The sequence below is a fragment of the Emys orbicularis genome, chromosome 2, assembly GCF_028017835.1.
Source record: "Emys orbicularis isolate rEmyOrb1 chromosome 2, rEmyOrb1.hap1, whole genome shotgun sequence".
In the NCBI taxonomy this organism is placed as follows: domain Eukaryota; kingdom Metazoa; phylum Chordata; order Testudines; family Emydidae; genus Emys; species Emys orbicularis.
The window spans coordinates 22,704,268-22,725,284 of NC_088684.1; the positions used below are offsets into that span (position 1 = coordinate 22,704,268).

At 48.3% G+C, this 21,017-nt stretch overlaps 1 protein-coding gene across 1 annotated transcript in view; it reads left to right on the plus strand.

The window, feature by feature from the left end:
* ATAD2 (ATPase family AAA domain containing 2) overlaps window positions 1–20,675 on the plus strand; it is a 114,908-nt gene extending 94,233 nt beyond the window's left edge. Inside the window, exons 26-28 of the mRNA XM_065400132.1 lie at window positions 8,002–8,135; window positions 16,452–16,580; window positions 20,536–20,675. Of these exons, the coding sequence (XP_065256204.1) occupies window positions 8,002–8,135; window positions 16,452–16,580; window positions 20,536–20,589 (317 nt within the window). The 3' untranslated portion in view covers window positions 20,590–20,675. The remainder of the gene's footprint in view (window positions 1–8,001; window positions 8,136–16,451; window positions 16,581–20,535) is intronic.
* The last annotated feature ends 342 nt before the right edge of the window (window positions 20,676–21,017 follow it).

Below are 21,017 nucleotides of genomic sequence, written 5' to 3' on the forward strand. Positions count from 1 at the left end.
CGGCACCATCGACTGAAGTGACAGCCCCGCTGTTACAACCAGCTCTGGCACCGACCCTCCAGTCAACGGCACTGCCAAGGGCTCCAGCTCCGGCACCGACAAGCTCAGCACCACCAGAACTAGCAACCCCGGCACCGGCCACGGTACCGAGTCTCCCACCACCGGCACCGTAGCCTTTCGAATACCGTGTGCTGAGGGACCCGAAGGGTGCTGAGGGTAGTGAGCAAGGTCCATTGCCAGTCTTCTCCTCCTCATCCTCACCGGATGAAGCGGTCGCGGGGACATCGGCGGCCCCAGCTCTCGAGGACAATCGAGTTCTCCAGCAGCTTCTGCGACAGGCTGCCAAAAGCCTGAGGATACAGGCAGAGGAGGTGGCAGAGGAGTCGAACCCTGTTGTGGACATTCTCGCTCCCTCTGATCCGTCAAGGGTTGCCCTGCCACTGATAAAAACAGTAGTGGACACAACAAAATCTCTGTGGCAGACCCCCTCTTCTCTGGCCCTATGGCCAAGAGAACCAAACGGCGCTATTTCGTACCATCTAAAGGGTACGAACAGCTATATATCCACCCTCCCCAGACTCTTTTTGGTTGATGCGGCCAATCAGAGGGAGCGCTAGGGTTTCCAAAGCTCCATCCCAAAAGATAGGGAGGCGAAAAGACTGGACCTGTTCGGTAGGAAGGCCTATTTGACAGGGGGCCTGCAATTCCGCATAGCTAACCAGCAGGCCATTGTAAGCAGACATGGGCAAAATACCTGCTCTGCGATGGCCAAGTTTCCAGAACTCCTGCCACAAGACTCTTGTGTGAAGTTCTCCACACTGGTGGAGGAAGGGAAGTTGGTCTCCTAGGTCTCCCTACAAGCGGCTTTAGACGCGGTGGACGCAGCCTCGCATACTCTGGCTACGGGGGTGGTGATGAGGCGGGGTTCCTGGCTGCCGGTCTCTGGGCTGCCACACGAGGTCCAACAGGCTATACAGAACCTCCCTTTTGAGGGCTCGTCCCTCTTCTCTGAAACAACTGATAAGAGACTTCACAGTTTTGAAGGACTCTGGGGCTTCACACGCCTGCTACCCAGTGCAGGCATTTTAGCCCTCAGCCTGCTCCGCGAGCCTACCAGCCGCAGAACCACCAGGACGCTCCTCGTAGGCGAAGCAGGAGTGGTAGGAGGAGGAGGCAGCATCCCTCCTCGGGGCAGAACTCTGGTCAGCCCAAGCCTCCGCCCGGGCCCAGACCCCCCTTTTGAAGGTGCGGTCGAGGACGGCTCACGAGTTTGGACTCTGGATCCATCCCCTCTTACCTTCTCATCCCATCTATCCCCTTTCTACCGTGCCTGGTCCCGTATCACCTCACACCGTTGGGTGCTCCACACAGTAGAGAGGGGATATTCCATCCAATTCTGTGCCCTCCCACCCCTCCACTCCCCTTCCCCGTCCCTCTTCAAGGACCCCTCTCATGAGCAACTTCTAATTCAGGAAGTGCAGTCCCTCCTCTCGGTGGGGGCAGTGGAGGAGGTTCCTCAGGAGCTAAGGGGCAAGGGCTTCTGCTCTCGGTATTTCCTAATACCGAAAGCCAAGGGGGGGCCTCAGACCCTTCCTGGACCTGCAGCAGCTCAACAAGTTTGTAAAAAGGCTCAAGTTCCACATGGTCTCGCTAACCTCCATTATCTCCTCATTGGATCCAGGAGACTGGTACGCCGCCCTCTACTTGAAGGCCACGCATTTCCTAATAGCAATAGTTCCACAACACAGACGTTACCTCAGATTTGTGGTGAGCAACAGCCACTAGCAGTTTGCCGTCCTCCCTTTCGGCCTGTCAGCAGCCCCTCGAGTTTTCACCAAATGCATGGCTGTCATCGCGGCGTTCCTGTGCAACCGCCAGATACAAGTTTTCCCATACCTCAACGACTGGCTGATCAAAGGCCGCTCCAGAGCCCAGGTGGAGGATCAGGTCGACTTCATAAGAATCATAGAATCATAGAATATCAGGGTTGGAAGGGACCTCAAGAGGTCATCTAGTCCAACCCCCTGCTCAAAGCAGGACCAATTCCCAACTAAATCATCCCAGCCAGGGCTTTGTCAAGCCGGGCCTTAAAAACCTCCAAGGAAGGAGACTCCACCACCTCCCTAGGTAACGCATTCCAGTGCTTCACCACCCTCCTAGTGAAATAGTGTTTCCTAATATCCAACCTGGACCTCCCCCACTGCAACTTGAGACCATTGCTCCTTGTTCTGTCATCTGCCACCACTGAGAACAGCCGAACTCCATCCTCTTTGGAACCTCCCTTCAGGTAGTTGAAGGCTGCTATCAAATCCCCCCTCATTCTTCTCTTCTGGAGACTAAACAATCCCAGTTCCCTCAGCCTCTCCTCATAAGTCATGTGCTCCAGACCCCTAATCATTTTTGTTGCCCTCCGCTGGACTCTTTCCTTCCTCGTTGAAAAGGAGACCTAGTTTGAGGCCAAATCCACTATGTCCCCTGTGCAGAGGGTAGAATTCATAAGTGCAGTACTGGACTAGACCCAAGGCAGGGCGTACCTCCCGGAAGCCAGGTTCCGGTCGCTAGGGGACATTATACGGGGCCTCGGGCAGTTCCCCACGACCACAGCAAGGAACTGCCTGAAACTGCTGGGACACATGGCTGCAGTCCTCCTGAACAACACCACGGCGATGTTTTATATCAGCAAACGGGGGTGCACGCTCCTCTCCCCTGTGCCGGGAAGTCCTCGCACTGTGGGACTTCTGCGTAGAGCATTCAATACACCTGCAGGCTTCATACATCCCCGGAGTACAGAACGAGTTGGTGGACAGTCTCAGATGAACTTTTCACAGCCACAAGTGATCCCTCCAGCCGGACGTAGTGAGCTCAATTTTCCATCTCTGAGGCTCTCCCCAGGTAGACCTGTTCACCATATGCGGCAACAGGAAATATCAACTGTTCTGCTCCTTCATGAATCACAGCCCAGGGGCCATCGCAAATGCCTTCCTTCTCCTGTGGGGGGGACCGCCTGCTTTCCCACCGATACTGATGGTCCACAAGGTACTCCTCAAGATCCGCAGGGACCGGGCCTGGGTCATACTGATAGCTCCACCATGGCCACGCCAGCACTGGTTTACATCACTCCTGGAAATGTCCATGGCGACCCCGCTCACCTTGCCGTTGGTCCCAGCGCCCGAACCTAGAGTCGCTCCACCTCGTGGCCTGGATGCTCCATGGCTAAATACTGCGGAACTGACCTGCTCGGATCAAGTCAGGCAAGTTCTCCTTGGCAGTAGGAAGTCCTCTACGAGGGCAATGTACCTTGCCAAGTGGAAGAGGTTCTCTCTCTGGTCGGAGCAATGCACTCACTCACCAATGCTCGCCCCGATACCATTCATACTGGACTACCTCCTTCACCTTAAACAACAGGACCTCTCCTTGTCATCAAGAGTCCACTTGGCTGCCATCTCCGCCTTCCATATGGGCGCAGATGGCTTCTCGGTCTTCGCAAACCCTATCGTCAGCCGTTTCCTCAAAGGCCTCAACAGACTCTTCCCACAAACACATCAGTCTGTCCCGGCTTGGGACCTTAACCTGGTCCTCACCAGGCTTACAGGCTCTCCATTTGAGCCGCTGGCAATGTGCTCCCTGCTCTCTCTCTCTCTCTCTTACAAGGTGGCATTCCTTGTGGCAATAACCTCAGCTAGGAGAGTGTCGGAGCTTAGGGCCCTTAGATCTGAGCCCCCTTTCAGTTTTTTATAAGGATAAGATCCAGCTCAGGCCTTATCCGGCCTTTCTCCCTAAAGTTGTCTCCCAGTTCCACATGAGCCAAGACCTCTTCCTCGCAGTGTTTTACCCCAAGCCACACTCCTGCAATAGGGAGCGTAAGCTTCACTCATTGGATGTACGCAGGGCGCTGGCCTTCTATATAGAGCAGAGGTGGGCAAACTACGGCCTGCAGGACCATCCTGCCTGGCCCCTGAGCTCCTGGCCGGGGAGGCTAGCCCCCGGCCCCTCCCCTGCTGTCCCCCCTCCCCTGCAGCCACGCTGCTGCGTGGGGAGTGCTCCGGGCTGCGCGGCTTGCGCCCGCCCACCTTCTAGACTTTCCAATAAGCCAGTCCTGCCGCTCTGAGCGGCATGGTAAGGAGGCGGGGAGTAGTGGGGTTAAATAAGGGGTAGGGGGTCCTGAGGGGCAGTCAGGGGACAGGGAGCAGGGGGTGGTTGGATGGGGTGGAGGTTCGGGGGGCGGGGGTTGAATAGGCATGGGAGTCCCGGGGGGCCTGTCAGGGGCGGGGGTGTGGATAGGAGGCGGGTCTGTCGGGACAGGGAGTGGGGGGTAGGGGATGGTCAGGGGACAAGGAGCAGGGGGGGTTGGATGGGTTGGGGGCTCTGAGGGGCGCGGGAAGTGAGAAGGGTGGATAGTGGGCAGGGGCCAGGCTGTTTGGGGAGGCACAGCCTTCCCTGCCCGGCTCTCCATACCGTTTCGCAACTCCGATGTGGCCCTCAGGGCAAAAAGTTTGCCCACCCCTGACATAGAGGACTAAGCCGTTCCGGAAGTTCATCCAGCTTTTCATAGCAGTGGCGGACAGAATGAAGGGCCTCCTTGTCTTATCCCAGCACATCTCGTCGTGGATCACATCCTGCATTCGGGAGTGTTATGACCTGGTGAAGGTGACTGCCCCGCCGATCACTGTTCACTCCATCAGGGCTCAGGCCGCCTCAGCTGCGTTCCTGGCGCAGGTCCCCACCCAGGAAATCTGCAGAGTGAAAACGTGGTCCACATTTACGACACACTATGCGATCACACAACAGGCTGGAGACGATGCAGCCTTTGGACGAGCTGTGCTCCAATCAGTAGATAACTCCAACCCCACCTCCTGAACTTTGGCTTGTGAGTCACCTGGTTGGAATGGACATGAACAATCGAAGAAAAAACGGTTACTCACCTCGTAACTGTTGTTCTTCGAGATGTTATTCATGACCATTCCAATACCCACCCTCCTACCCCTCTGTCGGAGTAGCCGGCAAGAAGGAACTGAGGGGGTGGAGGGTCATCAGGGCCCTATATTGGGCGCCATGATGGCGCGACTCCAGGAGGCGCCCAGGCTGACCCTACGGACGCTGCTAAGGGAAAAATATTCCGGCTGGCATGCACGCGGCACGCACACACCTGGTTGGAATGGACATGAACAACACATCTCGAAGAACACGAGTTAGGAGAAGGTGAGTGTGACGTTGTGCAGTCTATATGGTTTTATAAAAACATGATAATAAGTGAATATGATGTAACTGGGATAGTTTTATAAAGATTTGATAATAAGTGACTATAATGCAAATGGGATATGCTTCGTGCAAAAGGTCTCTTGTAAGGTATCATTATGAGCTTTGTAATCTACTGAGTGTGATCATCATCCTATTTGTAGAAATGTACCACTCTTGTATCTAAAACTAGAAATATAAAATGTAACTCTGAGGACCTATTGTAATTATGTAAAGTGTGGGCCATTAAGGATGGTTTGGAATCTTGATGACTCCCATTGTCTGCAGATGGCTGTATTTACCTGTGAGTCTTCCTGTATATGTGTGTGCTGGCAAGTGAGTAGTGAAGTCTTGCAGTGACATGTGATCATGTCACCTGAACTGGAATCCATCTTTAACCTGGTGCTTTTCCGGGGGGGGGGGTGTGGAAACCCAGAGGGACAAAGGGTTCCCGCCTTATGCAAAAGATATATAAAGGGGTGGAAGAGAACAGAGAGAGGGAGAGGAGCCATCATGAAGAATCCCCTAGCTATCACCTGAGCTGCAACAAGAGCTGTACCAGGGGAAAGAATTGTGCCCAGGCCTGGAAGGTGTCCAGTCTGAGAAAAAACTTACTGAAGCATCTCTGAGGGTGAGATTATCTGTATTCAGTTTGATTAGGCATAGATTTGCGCATTTTATTTTATTTTGCTTGTGACTTACTTTGTTCTGTCTGTTACTACTTTGAACCACTTAAATCCTACTGTCTGTATTTAATAAAATCACTTTTTATTTAGTAATTTACTCAGAGTATGTATTAATACCTGGGGGAGCAAACAGCTGTGCATATCTCTCTATCAGTGTTATAGAGGGCGAACAATTTATGAGTTTGCCCTGCATAAGCTTTATGCAGGGTAAAACGGATTTATCTGGGTTTAGACCCCATTGGGAGTTGGGCATCTGAGTGCTAGAGACAAGCACACTTCTATGAGCTGTTTTCAGGTAAACTTGCAGCTTTGGGACAAGTGATTCAGACCCTGAGTCTTTGTTAGAGCAGACTGGAGTGTCTGGCTCAGCAAGACAGGGTGCTGGAGTCCTGAGCTGGCAGGGAAAACAGAAGCAGGGGTAGTCTTTGCACATCGGGTGGCAGCTCCCAAGGGGGTTTCTGTAATCCAAACCGTCACAGTGAGTAACCATATTTTGCTAAGGGTATGTCTACACCCAGCCGCTAGTTCGGCGTCTGGGAATCGAAGTTCTGGGTTCGACTTATCGCGTCTTGTCTGGACGCGATAAGTCGAACCAGGAAGTGATCGCCGTCGACTGCAGTACTCCAGCTAGACGAGAGGAGTACCGCGGCGTCGACGGGGGAGCCTGCCTGCCGCATGTGGACCGAGGTAAGTTCGAACTAAGGTACTTCGAACTTCAGCTACGTTATTCACGTAGCTGAAGTTGCGTACCTTAGTTCGAATTGGGGGGTAAGTGTAGACCAAGCCTAAGTGCAAATTGAGGCACATCCGAAAGAACTTTTAACTACTCGTATACCTTATAGTTTTCTAAATTAATTGTGTCAACTTGGGAAGGGACCTGGGTGTCATTGTGGACAGCTCAGTGAAGACCTCTGCTCAATGTATAGCTGCAGTCAGAAAAGCAAACAAGATACTAGGATGCATTAGGAATGGGGTGGAGAATAACATGGAAAATATTGTATAACTCAACAGTGCAGTCTCCTCTAGAACAGTGTTTCTCAATGACTGGTCTGTAGACCAGCGCTGGTCCCTGAGATTTCACTGACCCAGTTTAGAAAAGCAGCAAGCAGGTCCCTGGTATCTCAAAGGTTGAGAAACACTGCTCTAGAATACTGTGTGCAGTGGTTGATCACACCATCTTAAAAAAAAATTATAGACTATGGGGTTCTGAAAAAGGCGATAAAAATGATTAAGGGCATGGAAAAATTCTTATATAAAGAGAAATTGTAGAGGCTGGGATTGTTTATCTTGAAAGAATATACTTTTTCAAACTATGCAATTAAACTGTAGAACTCATTGTCACAGGATGTTGTTGAGGCCAAAAACTTAACTAGATTCAAAAAGAGATTGGACACTCTTATGGATAATAGGAATATCCAGAGGTGTTATAGTTAATGCAAACAATTCTTGGAAGAGATATTAAGCCTTATGCTCCAGTATTTAAATCGTTTAACTGCTAGGGATTAATTGGGGGGGGAGGGTGTGACTTATCCCACATCTGCCTCATGTAAGTTGTTTGCACCTTCCTCTGAAGTATCCAGTGTTGGATACTGGACTAGATGGACTGTGGATCTGATTCAGTATGGCAATTTGTGTGTGCCTATGTTACCTAATTATGATTTTCTACCCAGTCTTTCCCATTTGAGAAACCATTTGAGTGATTTTTACATTAGCTGCTTTGAAATCCATGTATATAGTTAAGAATTTATGCTTAATCAGCTAATAAGATTTTAGCATTTCATTACAGCTTTAGATGCTTTCATCTAGAGAGGGTTGTTTGGGACATGGCATGGTGAAGTCTGAACTGCCTCTTGTGTGTACTGGAAAAGAAGCACAAACCAAACATCTCAAACTGGGAAATGCCAATAACAGGAAATCACTGGGCAGTGCAATTTCCATTTTGAAGCCCTGCCTTTCTCACTCCAGAGAGAGAGGACATCCTAGTCTAGTTCAACAGAACTGTTGGATCTTTGGTCTATGAATTAATCCAGATAATTTGACAGAAATCCTGATTTTTAAAGTTTTTAATTTTTCATCCTAGATGTGTGTGTACTTCGTATGACCCGTTGTAGACGTTCTCAAGTAGAACAGCAGCAGCTCATCAGTGCTGAGAAAGCCATAGAGATCCTCACTGAGCCAGCTTCCCCTCTTATTGTGGACTACGAAGATCTTAAAGTATGTATACTTTCTATTTTCTGAACACTGAAGTAGGGTTAAATAAGCTAATAACTTGCTATAACTGTCATTGGTTAATTGAAGATTGAGATAATTATAGCTCTTTTTCCCTGATGAAAATGGTGGTGGCCTTCTATTTCTGCTTTCCACTAAATCCTAGAAAAGATCAGTTACAGTCCAGATTTTAATTCATAAAAGGACTTGTTAAATTTTGGAACCACATATTTAAAAGCTCTTAGTAGTGGTAGCTATTAATACAGTGTTTACTATGATCATGAAACTTTTTAAACTTAGGTTCCCAATATAAAGATCTTATTTCTGGTAGGAATGCATTCAAAACATAGTAAAGTAGCTTCAGGCTCCAGTTATCTCTCTCACACCAAGTTTATTTGGATAAGGTGGTAATATGTACTTAATTGATTTATTTCAAAACATGATGTTACAACTTTTCTTTGAGTGATGGTCCCTATGTTTATTTCATACTTGGGTATGCATGTGCACCATGCTCCTGAGTCTTGAATTTTTGGTAAGCGGTGGCCGTTGGTCCATACATGCACCATAGCTGTCCTCGTACTCCAAACTGAGCGCATAAAAGGTGGCCTGATGCCTCTCCAGAATTTGAGAGAGTCAGGAACCAAGGCTTAATTACTTGATGGAGAAAGCAATGAGACCCCAGTCAGATCGGGGCCGGGGCCGCCTCTCCTTCCCCCCCACCCCCAATCCCTGGTACATTAATCTTATCAAGCAGTCAGTGCCCCTTTAAGCACAAGTGCAGGGACGGAGGCTAAGACTGTTAAGCCTAAAAAGGCGGCTTCCCATAAGATTAAGGGGCACGTTCATAGGCATAGGGATAAACAGTCTTCAAAGACTGCCCAGAAGAAAGAGGATCTCTTCCTGGCCATGTCAAAGTCAGGAGAGCCTGCGCATGTGGGCACTAGGGACTTAGGCACAAGTAAATCTTTTTAGCAGGAGAAAGTGGCATTCAAGGATACAGATCTGTCAGTTCAGCACTAGTTCCAGTAGCTAAGGACAAACAGCCTCTGGTGCTCCCTTCATTATCTAGAGTCAACGTGGTGCCTATAATGTGGCCCCAGATGGATCCGACTTCTACTCTGACCAAAGAAGCTTCGGATCCGACGGTCCACCAATGGACTCTCCCTTCATCCCAGCGCAGCCTGAGACCTATGTCTCCCAGAGAACATTTTTGCTGTCCCCGTCCTCATTCATCTCTCCTATTGGAACCATCTCTGTTCCGGGTCATTGTTACGCCAAAGGAAGAGGCTATCCCAAGGATGCAGGTTGTTCTCCCATCCCACCTGCCAGCCTCGGTATGCAGACATTGCTATTCTGTCCCACCAATAATCCAGGATCCAGCCTTTTCTTCCCATGAGTCGGAAGTGCCTCAGGCATCTCTGTAGCAGCAGGTAGAGGCGGCCCTGCACCTAAGCCCTTAGAAGATCTGGGTCTGGGCCTTGGGCCAGACATGATTGGCAAGGGACAGGTAGTACCCTGTGCTATGGGGTCCTTCTCCCGTGCCAGTTGATCTCTCGTACTGGCACTGCTGAGGGCTATGGGAGCCCTTTCCTAGACACCCAGGATCAATACATGAGCCCTATTTACCATTGCCTGGCCAACACCAACCAGCCCGTTGGAGTATTTAGAAGATGAAAGCAAGCTAGCTCTGGGGACAATTTCATTGTTTTCACTGGATGAGGCAGTTACTCCATCTTCAGACAGTAGGAGGTGCTCCTGCACAGAGTGGTGTCCGAGCTCCAGATTCAGCTTGTGGAAGTTCAGGAGCCACAGCACAATTGCTGGACATTGTGCAGCCTTTCACTCCCAGCTGGATGACCCTCCAAGTCAACAAGGCCATCAGGGACCCAGCAAAGCTTCTGTGGCACACTTCTGCTTCTTGTGCTCCCACTGCAAAGAAGGCCAAGAAGCATTACTTTGTTCCATCCACTTCATTTTATTCTCGCACCCACTACCTAACTCTTCGGTGATACAAGCAGCTACGAAGAGAACAAGGCAGCAACACCCAAAGGCTATTCTGTCTAATAAGGGACACAAGCAGCTCAACCTCCTAGGAAGAAGTCTTCTCTTCCATCTCCCTCCATTTCAGGATCTGAAACTATCAGATTCTTCTAGCTAAATGTGATTTTACCAATAATGCCAAGTGTGACGAAGTGGGAATTTTCTATAATAATTGTGTGTGCCTCAGTTTCCCCTATATGCTGTATTGTTACCCATTAAAAGGGAGGAAAGGACTGTTTTCTCTCAGCAGGCTTGTGGACGAGGGGGATCCAGTGGACATAGTGAACTTAAATTTCCAGGAAGCCTTTGATAAGGTCCCTCACCAAGGCTCTTACGTAAATTAAGTTGTCATGGGATAAGAGGGAAGATCCTTTCATGGATTGAGAACTGGTTAAAAGACAGGGAACAAAGGGTAGGAATAAATGGTAAATGTTCAGAATGGAGGGGTGTAGACTAGCTGGACTCACCCCTGCGGCGCCTCCTGCTGGTCTCTCAGGGAATTAGCTCGACCCAGCCTCCGGAGCGCCCTCTGCGGGCCGGTGATCTGCCTTGCTCTCTACTTCTGGGCCCCGTGTCCCTCCCAGGACCCCGGTGCCCCTTGCTCGGGGTGCTGCGCCCTGGCAGTACCCACACACTAGGTCTCCCCTCCCAGGGGAACCCCACCCACTAACCCTACCTTGCCTCAGTATCAGGCTACTGCCAGTCACCATCTAGCCCCACGCCCAGGGGCAGACTGCAATATCAGCCACTCATCACAGGCAAGGTTGGGTTTGGGCCTGCTGCCTTGGCCTATCTCTGGGCTGCCCTCTGCAACCCCCAGTACCTCCTGGCCTAACTAGGCCACAGCCTGGGGCTTTCCAGGCTGGAGCTCCCCAGCTCCTCAGCCTTTCCCCAGCCCTGCTCCACCCAGGTACTCTGCTCTAGTTCCCTGCAGCCAGGCCCTTCTCTCTCTGCACTCAGAGAGCGACTGCTGAGCTTCTGGCTGCCCTGGCCTTTATAGGGCCAGCTGAGCTCTGATTGGGGCGTGGCCCAGCTGCAGCTACTTCCCCCAATCAGCCCAGGGTGTTCTCTCTCACCCCCCACCCCATCCTTTCCAAGCACTGTTTTTAAACCCCTCAGAGCAGGAGCGGGTGACCACCCCGCTACAAGGGGTAACTAATGGTGTTCCCCAAAGCTCAGTCCTAGGACCAATCCTATTCAACTTATTCATAAATGATCTGGAGAAAGGGGTAAAAAGTAGTGGGGCAAAGTTTGCAGATGATACTAAACTGCTCAAGATAGTTAAGACCAAAGCAGACTGTGAAGTACTTCAAAAAGATCTCACAAAACTAAGTGATTGGGCAACAAAATGGCAAATGAAATTCAATGTGGATAAATGTAAAATAATGCACGTTGGGAAAAATAACCCCAACTATACATACAATATGAAGGGGGCTAATTTAGCTACAACTAATCAGGAAAAAGATCTTGGAGTCATCGTGGATAGTTCTCTGAAGTCGTCCACGCAGTGTGCAGTGGTAGTCAAAAAAGCAAACAGGATGTCAGGAATCATTAAAAAGGGGATGGAGAATAAGATGGAGAATATATTATTGCCCTTGTATAAATCCATGGTACGCCCACATCTTGAATACTGCCTACAGATGTGGTCTCCTCATCTCAAAAAAGATATACTGGCATTAGAAAAGGTTCAGAGAAGGGCAACTAAAATGATTAGGGGTTTGGAACGGGTCCCATATGAGGAGAGATTAAAGAGGCTAGGACTTTTCAGCTTGGAAAAGAGGAGACTAAGGGGGGATATGATAGAGGTATATAAAATCATGAGTGATGTGGAGAAAGTGAATAAGGAAAAGTTATTTACTTGTTCCTATAATATAAGAACTAGGGGCCACCAAATGAAATTAATGAGCAGCAGGTTTAAAACAAATACAAGGAAGTTCTTCTTCACACAGCGCACAGTCAACTTGTGGAACTCCTTGCCTGAGGAGGTTGTGAAGGCTAGGACTATAACAGGGTTTAAAAGAGAACTGGATAAATTCATGGTGGTTAAGTCCATTAATGGCTATTAGCCAGGATGGGTAAGGAATGGTGTCCCTAGCCTCTGTTTGTCAGAGGGTGGTGATGGACGGCAGGAGAAAGATCACTTGATCATTACCTGTTAGGTTCACTCCCTCTGGGGCACCTGGCATTGGCCACTGTTGGTAAGCAGGATACTGGGCTGGATGGACCTTTGGTCTGACCCAGTACGGCCATTCTTATGTTCTTATGCTCAGGCTAAGAGACATAGGTGGGGATATAGATTTCCCCACCTTTCTGCAGAGGAGCTAAGCAACATTCATCAGCTCAAGAACAAAGGACTGGAGAGGTGGGGGATAAGAGTTGGCTGCTGGAAGGAGTCGGGGCTCTCATCTGGAATCTGGCCAAGCAGGTCAGACAGAGACACACGCACAGCTTGAACAATGAGGTTCATTACAGCTTCTCTGGGCTAACCAGAGTGGTCTGTTTTAACCTTCAGTTCTTCTTTGAGTAATTGCTCATGTCCATTCCAAGTTGGTGTGTGCGTGCCATGTGCACAGTTGTTAGAAGGGTTTTTCCCCTAGCAGTAGCAGTCAGGTCAGTTTAGGTGCCCCCTGGAGTCGTACCTTCATGGTGCCGCATATAGGGCCCTGCCAACCTACCGCCTCCTCAGTTCCATTTTACCACCAGTGATGGTCATTGGAGCTGAGTGTCTCGTCTCTTTTGCTTCGGCAAGTGTTCCCCTAGTGGTTTTTATTCTTCCAGCCTGTAAATAGTTAGATGGTACTAGTTGTAGTTCAGTTAGTTAGTTTGTGTTTGGGGCCCTCCCCCACATTTGTTTCCCCCTCTTAGGGGGGGGAACATGCCTCGATCCCAAGGTTTTAAACTGTGCGGGACCTGCCATAAACTGATGCCAAAGGGCTATTTTCCCGACACCTGCTTGAAGTGCCTGGGGGAATCCCATCAAACAGATCAGTGCAAGACTTGCAAGGGATTCCACCCTAGAACCAAGAAGAAAAGGGACTTCAGGCTTAAGCAACTCCTCATGGAGGCAGCCCTTCATTCCCCAACCGGCCCCGGGCCAGCTGGACCCGGCACTCTGCACATCCGGAGTGCAGTGGCCTTGGTTAGAGAGGCTACAGCACGATGGAAACTCTATGCATAGAAAACCTCAACACTGTCCCTCCCCGGCATCGAAGTCCGCATCTTCAGCGGCAGCACAGCATGCTTGCACTCACTGGTGCCTCACAAGAGGCACAAGAAGACTTATAGAGGGCACTCACCCACGATTAGAGCAGCTGGGACAAACCGCTAACTATGTACGTCCCATGCAGGAGCACCTGGTGCTTATCTCTCAGGAGGCGGCACTGGTGACTTCGGGCCAGCACAGGTGTCCATTGAGTCCAGTGCCAATGGCTTCTCCTGTTAGAGTGTGTCAGGTGGAGGAGTTGGAGCTCCCTTCCACCCCAGACACATTCAAGGCGGCTAGGGACCTGATTGCTATGACTGCACGGCAGTCCTCTGCCAGGCGAGACAGACCTCCAGCACCTCAAGTGAGCGCGGCGCTGTCACCTTCCCCTTGGCACCATTCCCCAACACCGTCCCACTGGGCACTGCCATGGTCTCCATGCTTGGAGTCTCAGTCATTGGACTCAGAGGTGGAGTCCTACTATTGAGGTGCAGCCAGCACTGGTCAGAACAGTGCTGCTATATACAGGAGGCAGGTCAAGCCCCCCCCCGTGGTGCTGCGGTCGGGAAAGTGGCCATTCTGGACCGTGCGGGCGTGCCATCAGGCCCATTGTCCCTACTCCAGAGGGTCCCAGTCCGTCGCCTCGGAAGTGCGTGCTCCTCCACTGCCCAGGGACCTTCTCCCACCACGTGGCACTGCGGCAGGTTCGGACCTCGGCACAGAGACTGGTGCAGATGCCAGCACCGAGGCCATCAGTTCCATCGAGCTGACCTGTAATCATGATACAGGCCTCTTTGGGCACCTCCACCACCTATGTCCTTCCCCCTCCCCCCGACCAATGGCTGTATTGGGATCCTTGGGCGGGCATATAGTGTCTCTTGAGAGTCTGCCAGACTGTCTCCTACAGCATCACTGTCCAGGATCATTATCAGTACAGAGTGCTCCCATTCAACATCTCGTCCGCACCCAGGGTATTCTCCAAGGTTCTCTGTCATAGTGGCGTGCCTGCAAACACTGGGTATTGTTATCTACCCATATTTGGATGACTGCTTCCTTAGGGCTTCCTCATTCGAGGACACAGTACGAGCCACCCAGACGACCATGCGCACATTTTCACAGCCTTACCACTGCTATCCCAGCTTCTAAAGCTTTTTTGGGGGTGATGCAGCAGTGAGAAAATTCTTTCCTCCTTCTGCTCCTCTTTGAGGGACCAAAATTTCTGGGGCTTTTCAGCCCTGAATGGGACCACCTCCTAATTGAGCTGCTTCTGTTTGTTCCGTCATCTCCTGTTCCACAGTAGAGCAGACCAAATGGGGCAAGTTGAAGAATCTCAGCCCCTTTCCCCTGGAAAAGTCTGTGGCTATACTTACCTACATGCCTCCAGCTTTCATCCAGACCACACCACACGATCCATTGTCTACAGCCAAGCTCTTAAGATACAACCGCATTTGCTCCAACCCCTCAGACAGAGACAAACACCTACAAGATCTCTATCAAGCATTCTTACAACTACAATACTCACCTGCTGAAGTGAAGAAACAGATTGACAGAGCCAGAAGAGTACCCAGAAGTCACCTACTACAGGACAGGCCCAACAAAGAAAGTAACAGAACGCCACTAGCCGTCACCTTCAGCCCCCAACTAAAACCTCTCCAGCACATCATCAAGGATCTACAACCTATCCTGAAGGACAATCCCTCACTCTCACAGATCTTGGGAAACAGGCCAGTCCTCGCTTACAGACCGCCCCCCAACCTGAAGCAAATACTCACCAGCAACCACACAACAAAAACACTAACCCAGGAACCTATCCTTGCAACAAAGCCCGTTGCCAACTCTGTCCACATATCTATTCAGGGGACACCATCATAGGATCTAATCACATCAGCCACACTATCAGAGGCTCGTTCACCTGCACATCTACCAATGTGATATATGCCATCATGTGCCAGCAATGCCCCTCTGCCATGTACGTTGGCCAAACCGGACAGTCTCCATGCAAAAGAATAAATGGACACAAATCGGATGTCAAGAATTTTAACATTCAAAAACCAGTCAGAACACTTCAGCCTCCTTGGCCATTCAGTTACAGACCTCAAAGTCGCAATACTCCAACAAAAAAAACCTTCAAAAACAGACTCCAATGAGAAACTGCAGAATTGGAATTAATTTGCAAACTGGACACCATTAAATTAGACTTGAATAAAGACTGGGAGCGGATGGGTCACTACACAAAGTAAAACCTATTTCCCCACGCTAATGTTTTTTTCCCCTACTGTTACTCTCACCACCTTGTCAGCTGTTGGAAATGGGCCATCCTGATTATCACTACAACAGTTTTTTTTTCTCCTGCTGATAATAGCCCACCTTAATTGATTACTCTCATTATTGTTAGTATGGCAACACCCATTTTGTGTGTGTGTGTGTGTGTGTGTGTGTGTGTGTGTGTGTGTATATATCTTCCTACTGTATTTTCCACTGCATGCATCTGATGAAGTGGGTTTTAGCCCACAAAAACTTATGCTCAAATAAATTTGTTAGTCTCTAAGGGTGCCACAAGTACTCCTCGTTCTTTTTGTCTCCCAGCCCACTGACTCTCTGGGTTATCTGGCTATATTTCCTTGGGGTGAATGAAACTTAAGGGCATCTTATGGCCTGACACCCACTCTTGAAGGCACTGCATTTCAACATCCATTCCTCTTGTCAAGTGAGGCAAGATGTAGTTACTGCTGGAATGGCTTAGTCATTTACGAGTCACTTCCTGCTGTTCTGGGAGAAGAGTTAACTTGTAACAGTAATCTCTCACATGACAGTGTTGTGCTATTGCTGGTCTGGCTCAGAATTTTCAGGCTTCCTTTTTCTTTGAAGTATAAAAAAATAACTCTTTTTGCTTAACACTAACAGGCATAGCTCAATTCTTTCTGAAAACTATTCTCTTGTGTATTACTTTTTTGTTAATGATACAAAAGTCCCCAGTTATTTTGCCATTGAAATGTCTTGTCTTTATTATATATGTTCAGATTGTCAAAAGCCAATGCAGATTTTTAACACAATTTTAAATGTATACATTTCCCCCCCAGAAACTGTTAAAGATTGTCACCGAAAAAAGTAGAGACTACAATATATTTCACTTGGAAAAACTTTATGCAATACTCAGCCAATGTATTTATCGACATCGCAAAGACTATGACAAGACCAAATTAATACAGGTAAACATATTTAAATATTAAATATTAAATCACTTTTAAATGTTAAATAATCAACTGCATTCTACTTATAAAACTGATATTTATGAGTATTCCTGATGTAAAGATTATCTTGTTTCATTTTCACTAATCTCTCCACATCTTAGTAGCCTGTCTGAAATAAATTATTGATCTCAGTCTAACGGACATGTATCCATATCACAAAACCACCATCGTATTTGGCACAATTGTTGGCAGATTCAGCAGACGACAAAATTGAACATGGAGACAGTCTCACCCACACAATTTTTTTCAAAACATTAAACCACATATGTACTCTTCAGAGCCAGCATTTTGGATCAAAAAGTATACAAAAAGGGCCCCACTCTGTTATTTCCTCTCTTTTAGCCTGCCTGTGCAGGCACAAAATCCAACTTGTCCCTGTGGCGGATTAATCTTTTATTATTTTGCAAGTATAGTCATTTAAGCTTGTTTTTTGTGGGTAGTGTTTAGGTTTGTGTTCATGAAGGATTCGTCTACTTTATTAGACATGGAGCAGAAAGGGGCGTTTCTCTTGCTCTTCGAGTGATTGCTCATGTCAATTCCAAGTAGGTGTGTGCGCACCGCAAGCACGATCGTCGAAAGGTTTTCCCCTAGCACCCGATACAGTTGGAGGCGTCGTATCTGCTGGGTACACAAAACGAACTGGCTGATTGCCTCATCAGATCCTTTCACGGCCACGAATGGTCTCTCCAACCGGATGTTGTCAGCAATATCTTCCTGAGGTGAGGATCTCCCCAGGTATACCTGTTCACGACATGAAGCAACAGGAAGTGCCAGCAGTTCTGCTCCTTCCTGAATCACAGCCCCAGCTTGATCGCGGACGCCTTTCTCCTCTCGTGGACAGGTCGCCTGCTGTACACGTTCCCACCATTTCCTCTCATCCACAAGGTCCTCCTCAAGGTCTGGCAGGACAAGGCATCACTGGTTCTCATAGCCCCGGCGTGGCCCCTCCAACACTGGTTTTCCATGCTGTTGGACCTCTCGGTGGACATGCCCATGACCTTGCCCATGATTCCAGACCTCATCACGCAAGACCCTGTCCGCCTTCAACACCACAACCTGGAGTCTCTCCACCTCACCACGTGGAAACTCCATGACTAAATTGTTAGAGCTCCAGTGCTCCAATGTGGTTAGGGAGGTTCTCTTTGGCAGTAGAAAGCCCTCCACTTGCGCCACTTATTTGGCCAAGTGGAAAAGGATCTCTTTGGTCCTCACAGAAGGGCACTCCTCTGCTGCAGTCCTCAATCCCCTTTATACTGGACTACTTACTCTACCTAAAGCATCTAGGGCTGGCAGTCTCATCAATCAAGGTGCACCTGGCTGCTATTTCTGCTTTCCACCCGGTGCAGTGGGGCGGTCAGTATTTCTCACCCCATGGTTGGATGCTTCCTTAAAGGGCTAGACAGGTTGTACCCACAGGTGCGGCAATCGGCCCCTCCATGGGACTTTAACCTGGTCCTCTCAAGGCTCATGGGGTGCCCCCTTTTGAACCTCTAGCAACTTGTTCTCTGCTTTATCTCTCTTAGAAAGTGGTGTTTCTTAGGGCTATAACTTCAGCCAGAAGAGTGTCTGAGCTCAAAGCTTTAATGTCTAAGCCCCCTTACACAGTGTTTTATAAGGACAAGGTGCACTTGCGGCCGCACCCGGCCTTTTTCCCCTAAAGTAGTCTCACAATTTCATGCAAATCAGGACATTTTTCTACCAGTGTTCTTCCCAAAGCCACCTGCTAATGACAGGGAACGCATGCTCCATTCCCTACATGTTAGACTGGCACTGGCTTTTTACATTGAGCAGACAAAGCTGTTTAGGAAGTCCAATGCAACTCCTCATCGCCATTGCTGACAGAGGGGAGGGATAGCTCAGTGGTTTGAGCATTGGCCTGCTAAACCTAGGATTATGAGTTCAATCCTTGAGGGGGCCATTTAGGGATATGGGGTAAAAATCTATCTGGGGATTGGTTCTGCTTTGAGCAGGGGGTTGGACTAGATGACTTCCTGAGGTCCCTTCCAATCCTGATATTCTATGAAATTAAAGGACTGCCAGTCTCATCCCAACAAATCTCTTCTTGGATCACGGCCTGTATCAGGACGTGCTATGACCTGGCAAAGATACCAGCCCCAACATTGACGGTGCACTTCACGAGAGTGCAAACTTCAGCTGCACCGTTCCTAGCTTAGGTCCCCATTCAGGATACCTGCAGGGCAGCAACGTGGTCATCTATTCACACTTTTACGTCTCACTTCGCCATCACACAGCCGGCTAGAGACAATGCCACATTTGGTAGAGCAGTGCTGCAGTCTGAAACTCAGTGAACTCTGACCCCTCCTCCGGGCGACTGTTTGGAAGTCACCTACTTGGAATTGACATGAGCAATCACTCGAAGAAAAAATGGTTACCTACCTTTCGTAACTGTTCTTCAAGACATGTTGCTCATGTCCTTTCCAAGACCCACCTGCCTCCCTTCTCTCAGAGTATCCGGCAAGAAGGAACTGAAGAGGCGGCAGGTTGGCAGAGACCTATATACACTGCCATGAAGGCGCCACTCCAGGGGGCTCCACAGCCGACCCAACAGGTACCGCTAGGGAAAAACCTTCCGACAACCTTGCATGCGGCGCGCGCACACCTACTTGTGTTGCTCATGTCCATTCCATCTCAAAGAACAACAGTTACAAAAGGTAGGTAACCATTTTTCCACTAAACGATCTCTCGCACGCTCTCAAAATTTTGGGCTAACTTGTCCAATGCTTGAACATCTTTAATGTCTTTCTTAAAGACTGTTTTCTGCCTGTGCAGATGTACAGTAACTACACAGAGAGCATGATTCTCAAACTCTTTCTCATGAAGAGACTTCATGTTCAGCCAGACTTGTGGACTTTTGATGCCTCCTGAAGATTTCTGCTCATCAGGCAATTCCAACATTGAGACTCTTAGGTGGTCTGAAATCTAGTCTTTAGAGCCAAAATACATGGATGTTTGTCCTAGTGTTTGAGCTGTTCATCTATGAATGGCTCCAGTTGCTCTGCTGATCCTTCTACATCTCTTAAAAGAAAGATTTCCTCCTCCAAGCACTGGTCATCCAGAATCCAGTCTTCTGCATCTGATGATCAGAAAAGATCCTCTGTTCTGATTGTGCAACAATGCAGGTGGCTTCCTTGGATCCAAACAATGTCCTGTAATGGATGCCATTCTCAACCCAGAATCCATCCATAGTGATATGTTTCGAGCATGAGAGGGGAACTCATTTAGAACATTGGGCTCAAGGAATGCAGAATGCACAAATCTTTTGGAGTTTAGGGCTATCGGGGGTTGTTTTATGTTTTTCCTCTAATCCAAAGAAGGAAAGGCAGTGCAGATTGCCCTAGTGTTGTTTGGGAAAACGTGGTGGTTGAACAGGCAAGGGGAAAGCTCTGTCTTATTCTTGTGTCAAGAGGCAGAATGTCTGGGAATAATGATACTATCTGAATAGAATAATTCCTTCAGCTCTGGTTGTGTCCTACCTACAACTGGTTGTTTGCATGGTCACTGAAAGTATTGCCTCTGCGGATCAACCCTTGACTCTCCATCTTTCCCTTTATTTTGGATATGTAAGGATGTGTCTGAAGCTAGAGAGGAAAGGACAGTTAGGTGGCTTTTATGCCATTGATTCTAGAATCCTGAATGTGAATGTGTCCAGAAAGGACTGTCTCTCTCATGTGGAGGACACATAACTCTACAGTGTAGATAATCAAAAGCAATACATTTTGGAGAAAAACAGTTACTGGTGAGTAACCTTTTTTTCCTTATAGTTACTTTAGCTGAATCTGTCAGATATATACAACGGTTAGTGATATTTACAAATCTTTTTAAAAATATATATATCTAAAATAGGATTTCCAACAGTTTACACTTATGCTTGTTGCTTTTTGTTCTCTTTCAGGAAATGAAAAAAGAAATTGCAGTCTTCAAGCAAACTGAAGATCATAATATCTAAAATTAACTGATTTCTACTTTTCTAACCTTTTACTTTAATTTTATGCTCCTTTGTAACCTGTGCATAGTTCAATATCCGAGTGCATATACATGTATAAATATATTAAAATATATTGAGACAAGATCAAGTAAAGGCTTTACATTGCTTATATCTAATTGTGGTTTTTGTATGATAAATAGTAAACTGGAAGAGCAGGAGGGCTTTTGGTCTATTGAGATCAGTCTGCCCTGCAGTCCCCTCCCACATGTGTTCACTCAAAGAGCTGCATAAGTCAATTAAGATATACTGTACAATTATTACAACAAAAACATGAAAAAATAATGTATTTAAAATTGTAAAAAAATATTTGAGAAATATTTGATTATGTAACTAAGGAGTTGAGTAATGCACAAGCAGAAAGGGGCAGTCGCAAATTTGCTTGCAAATTG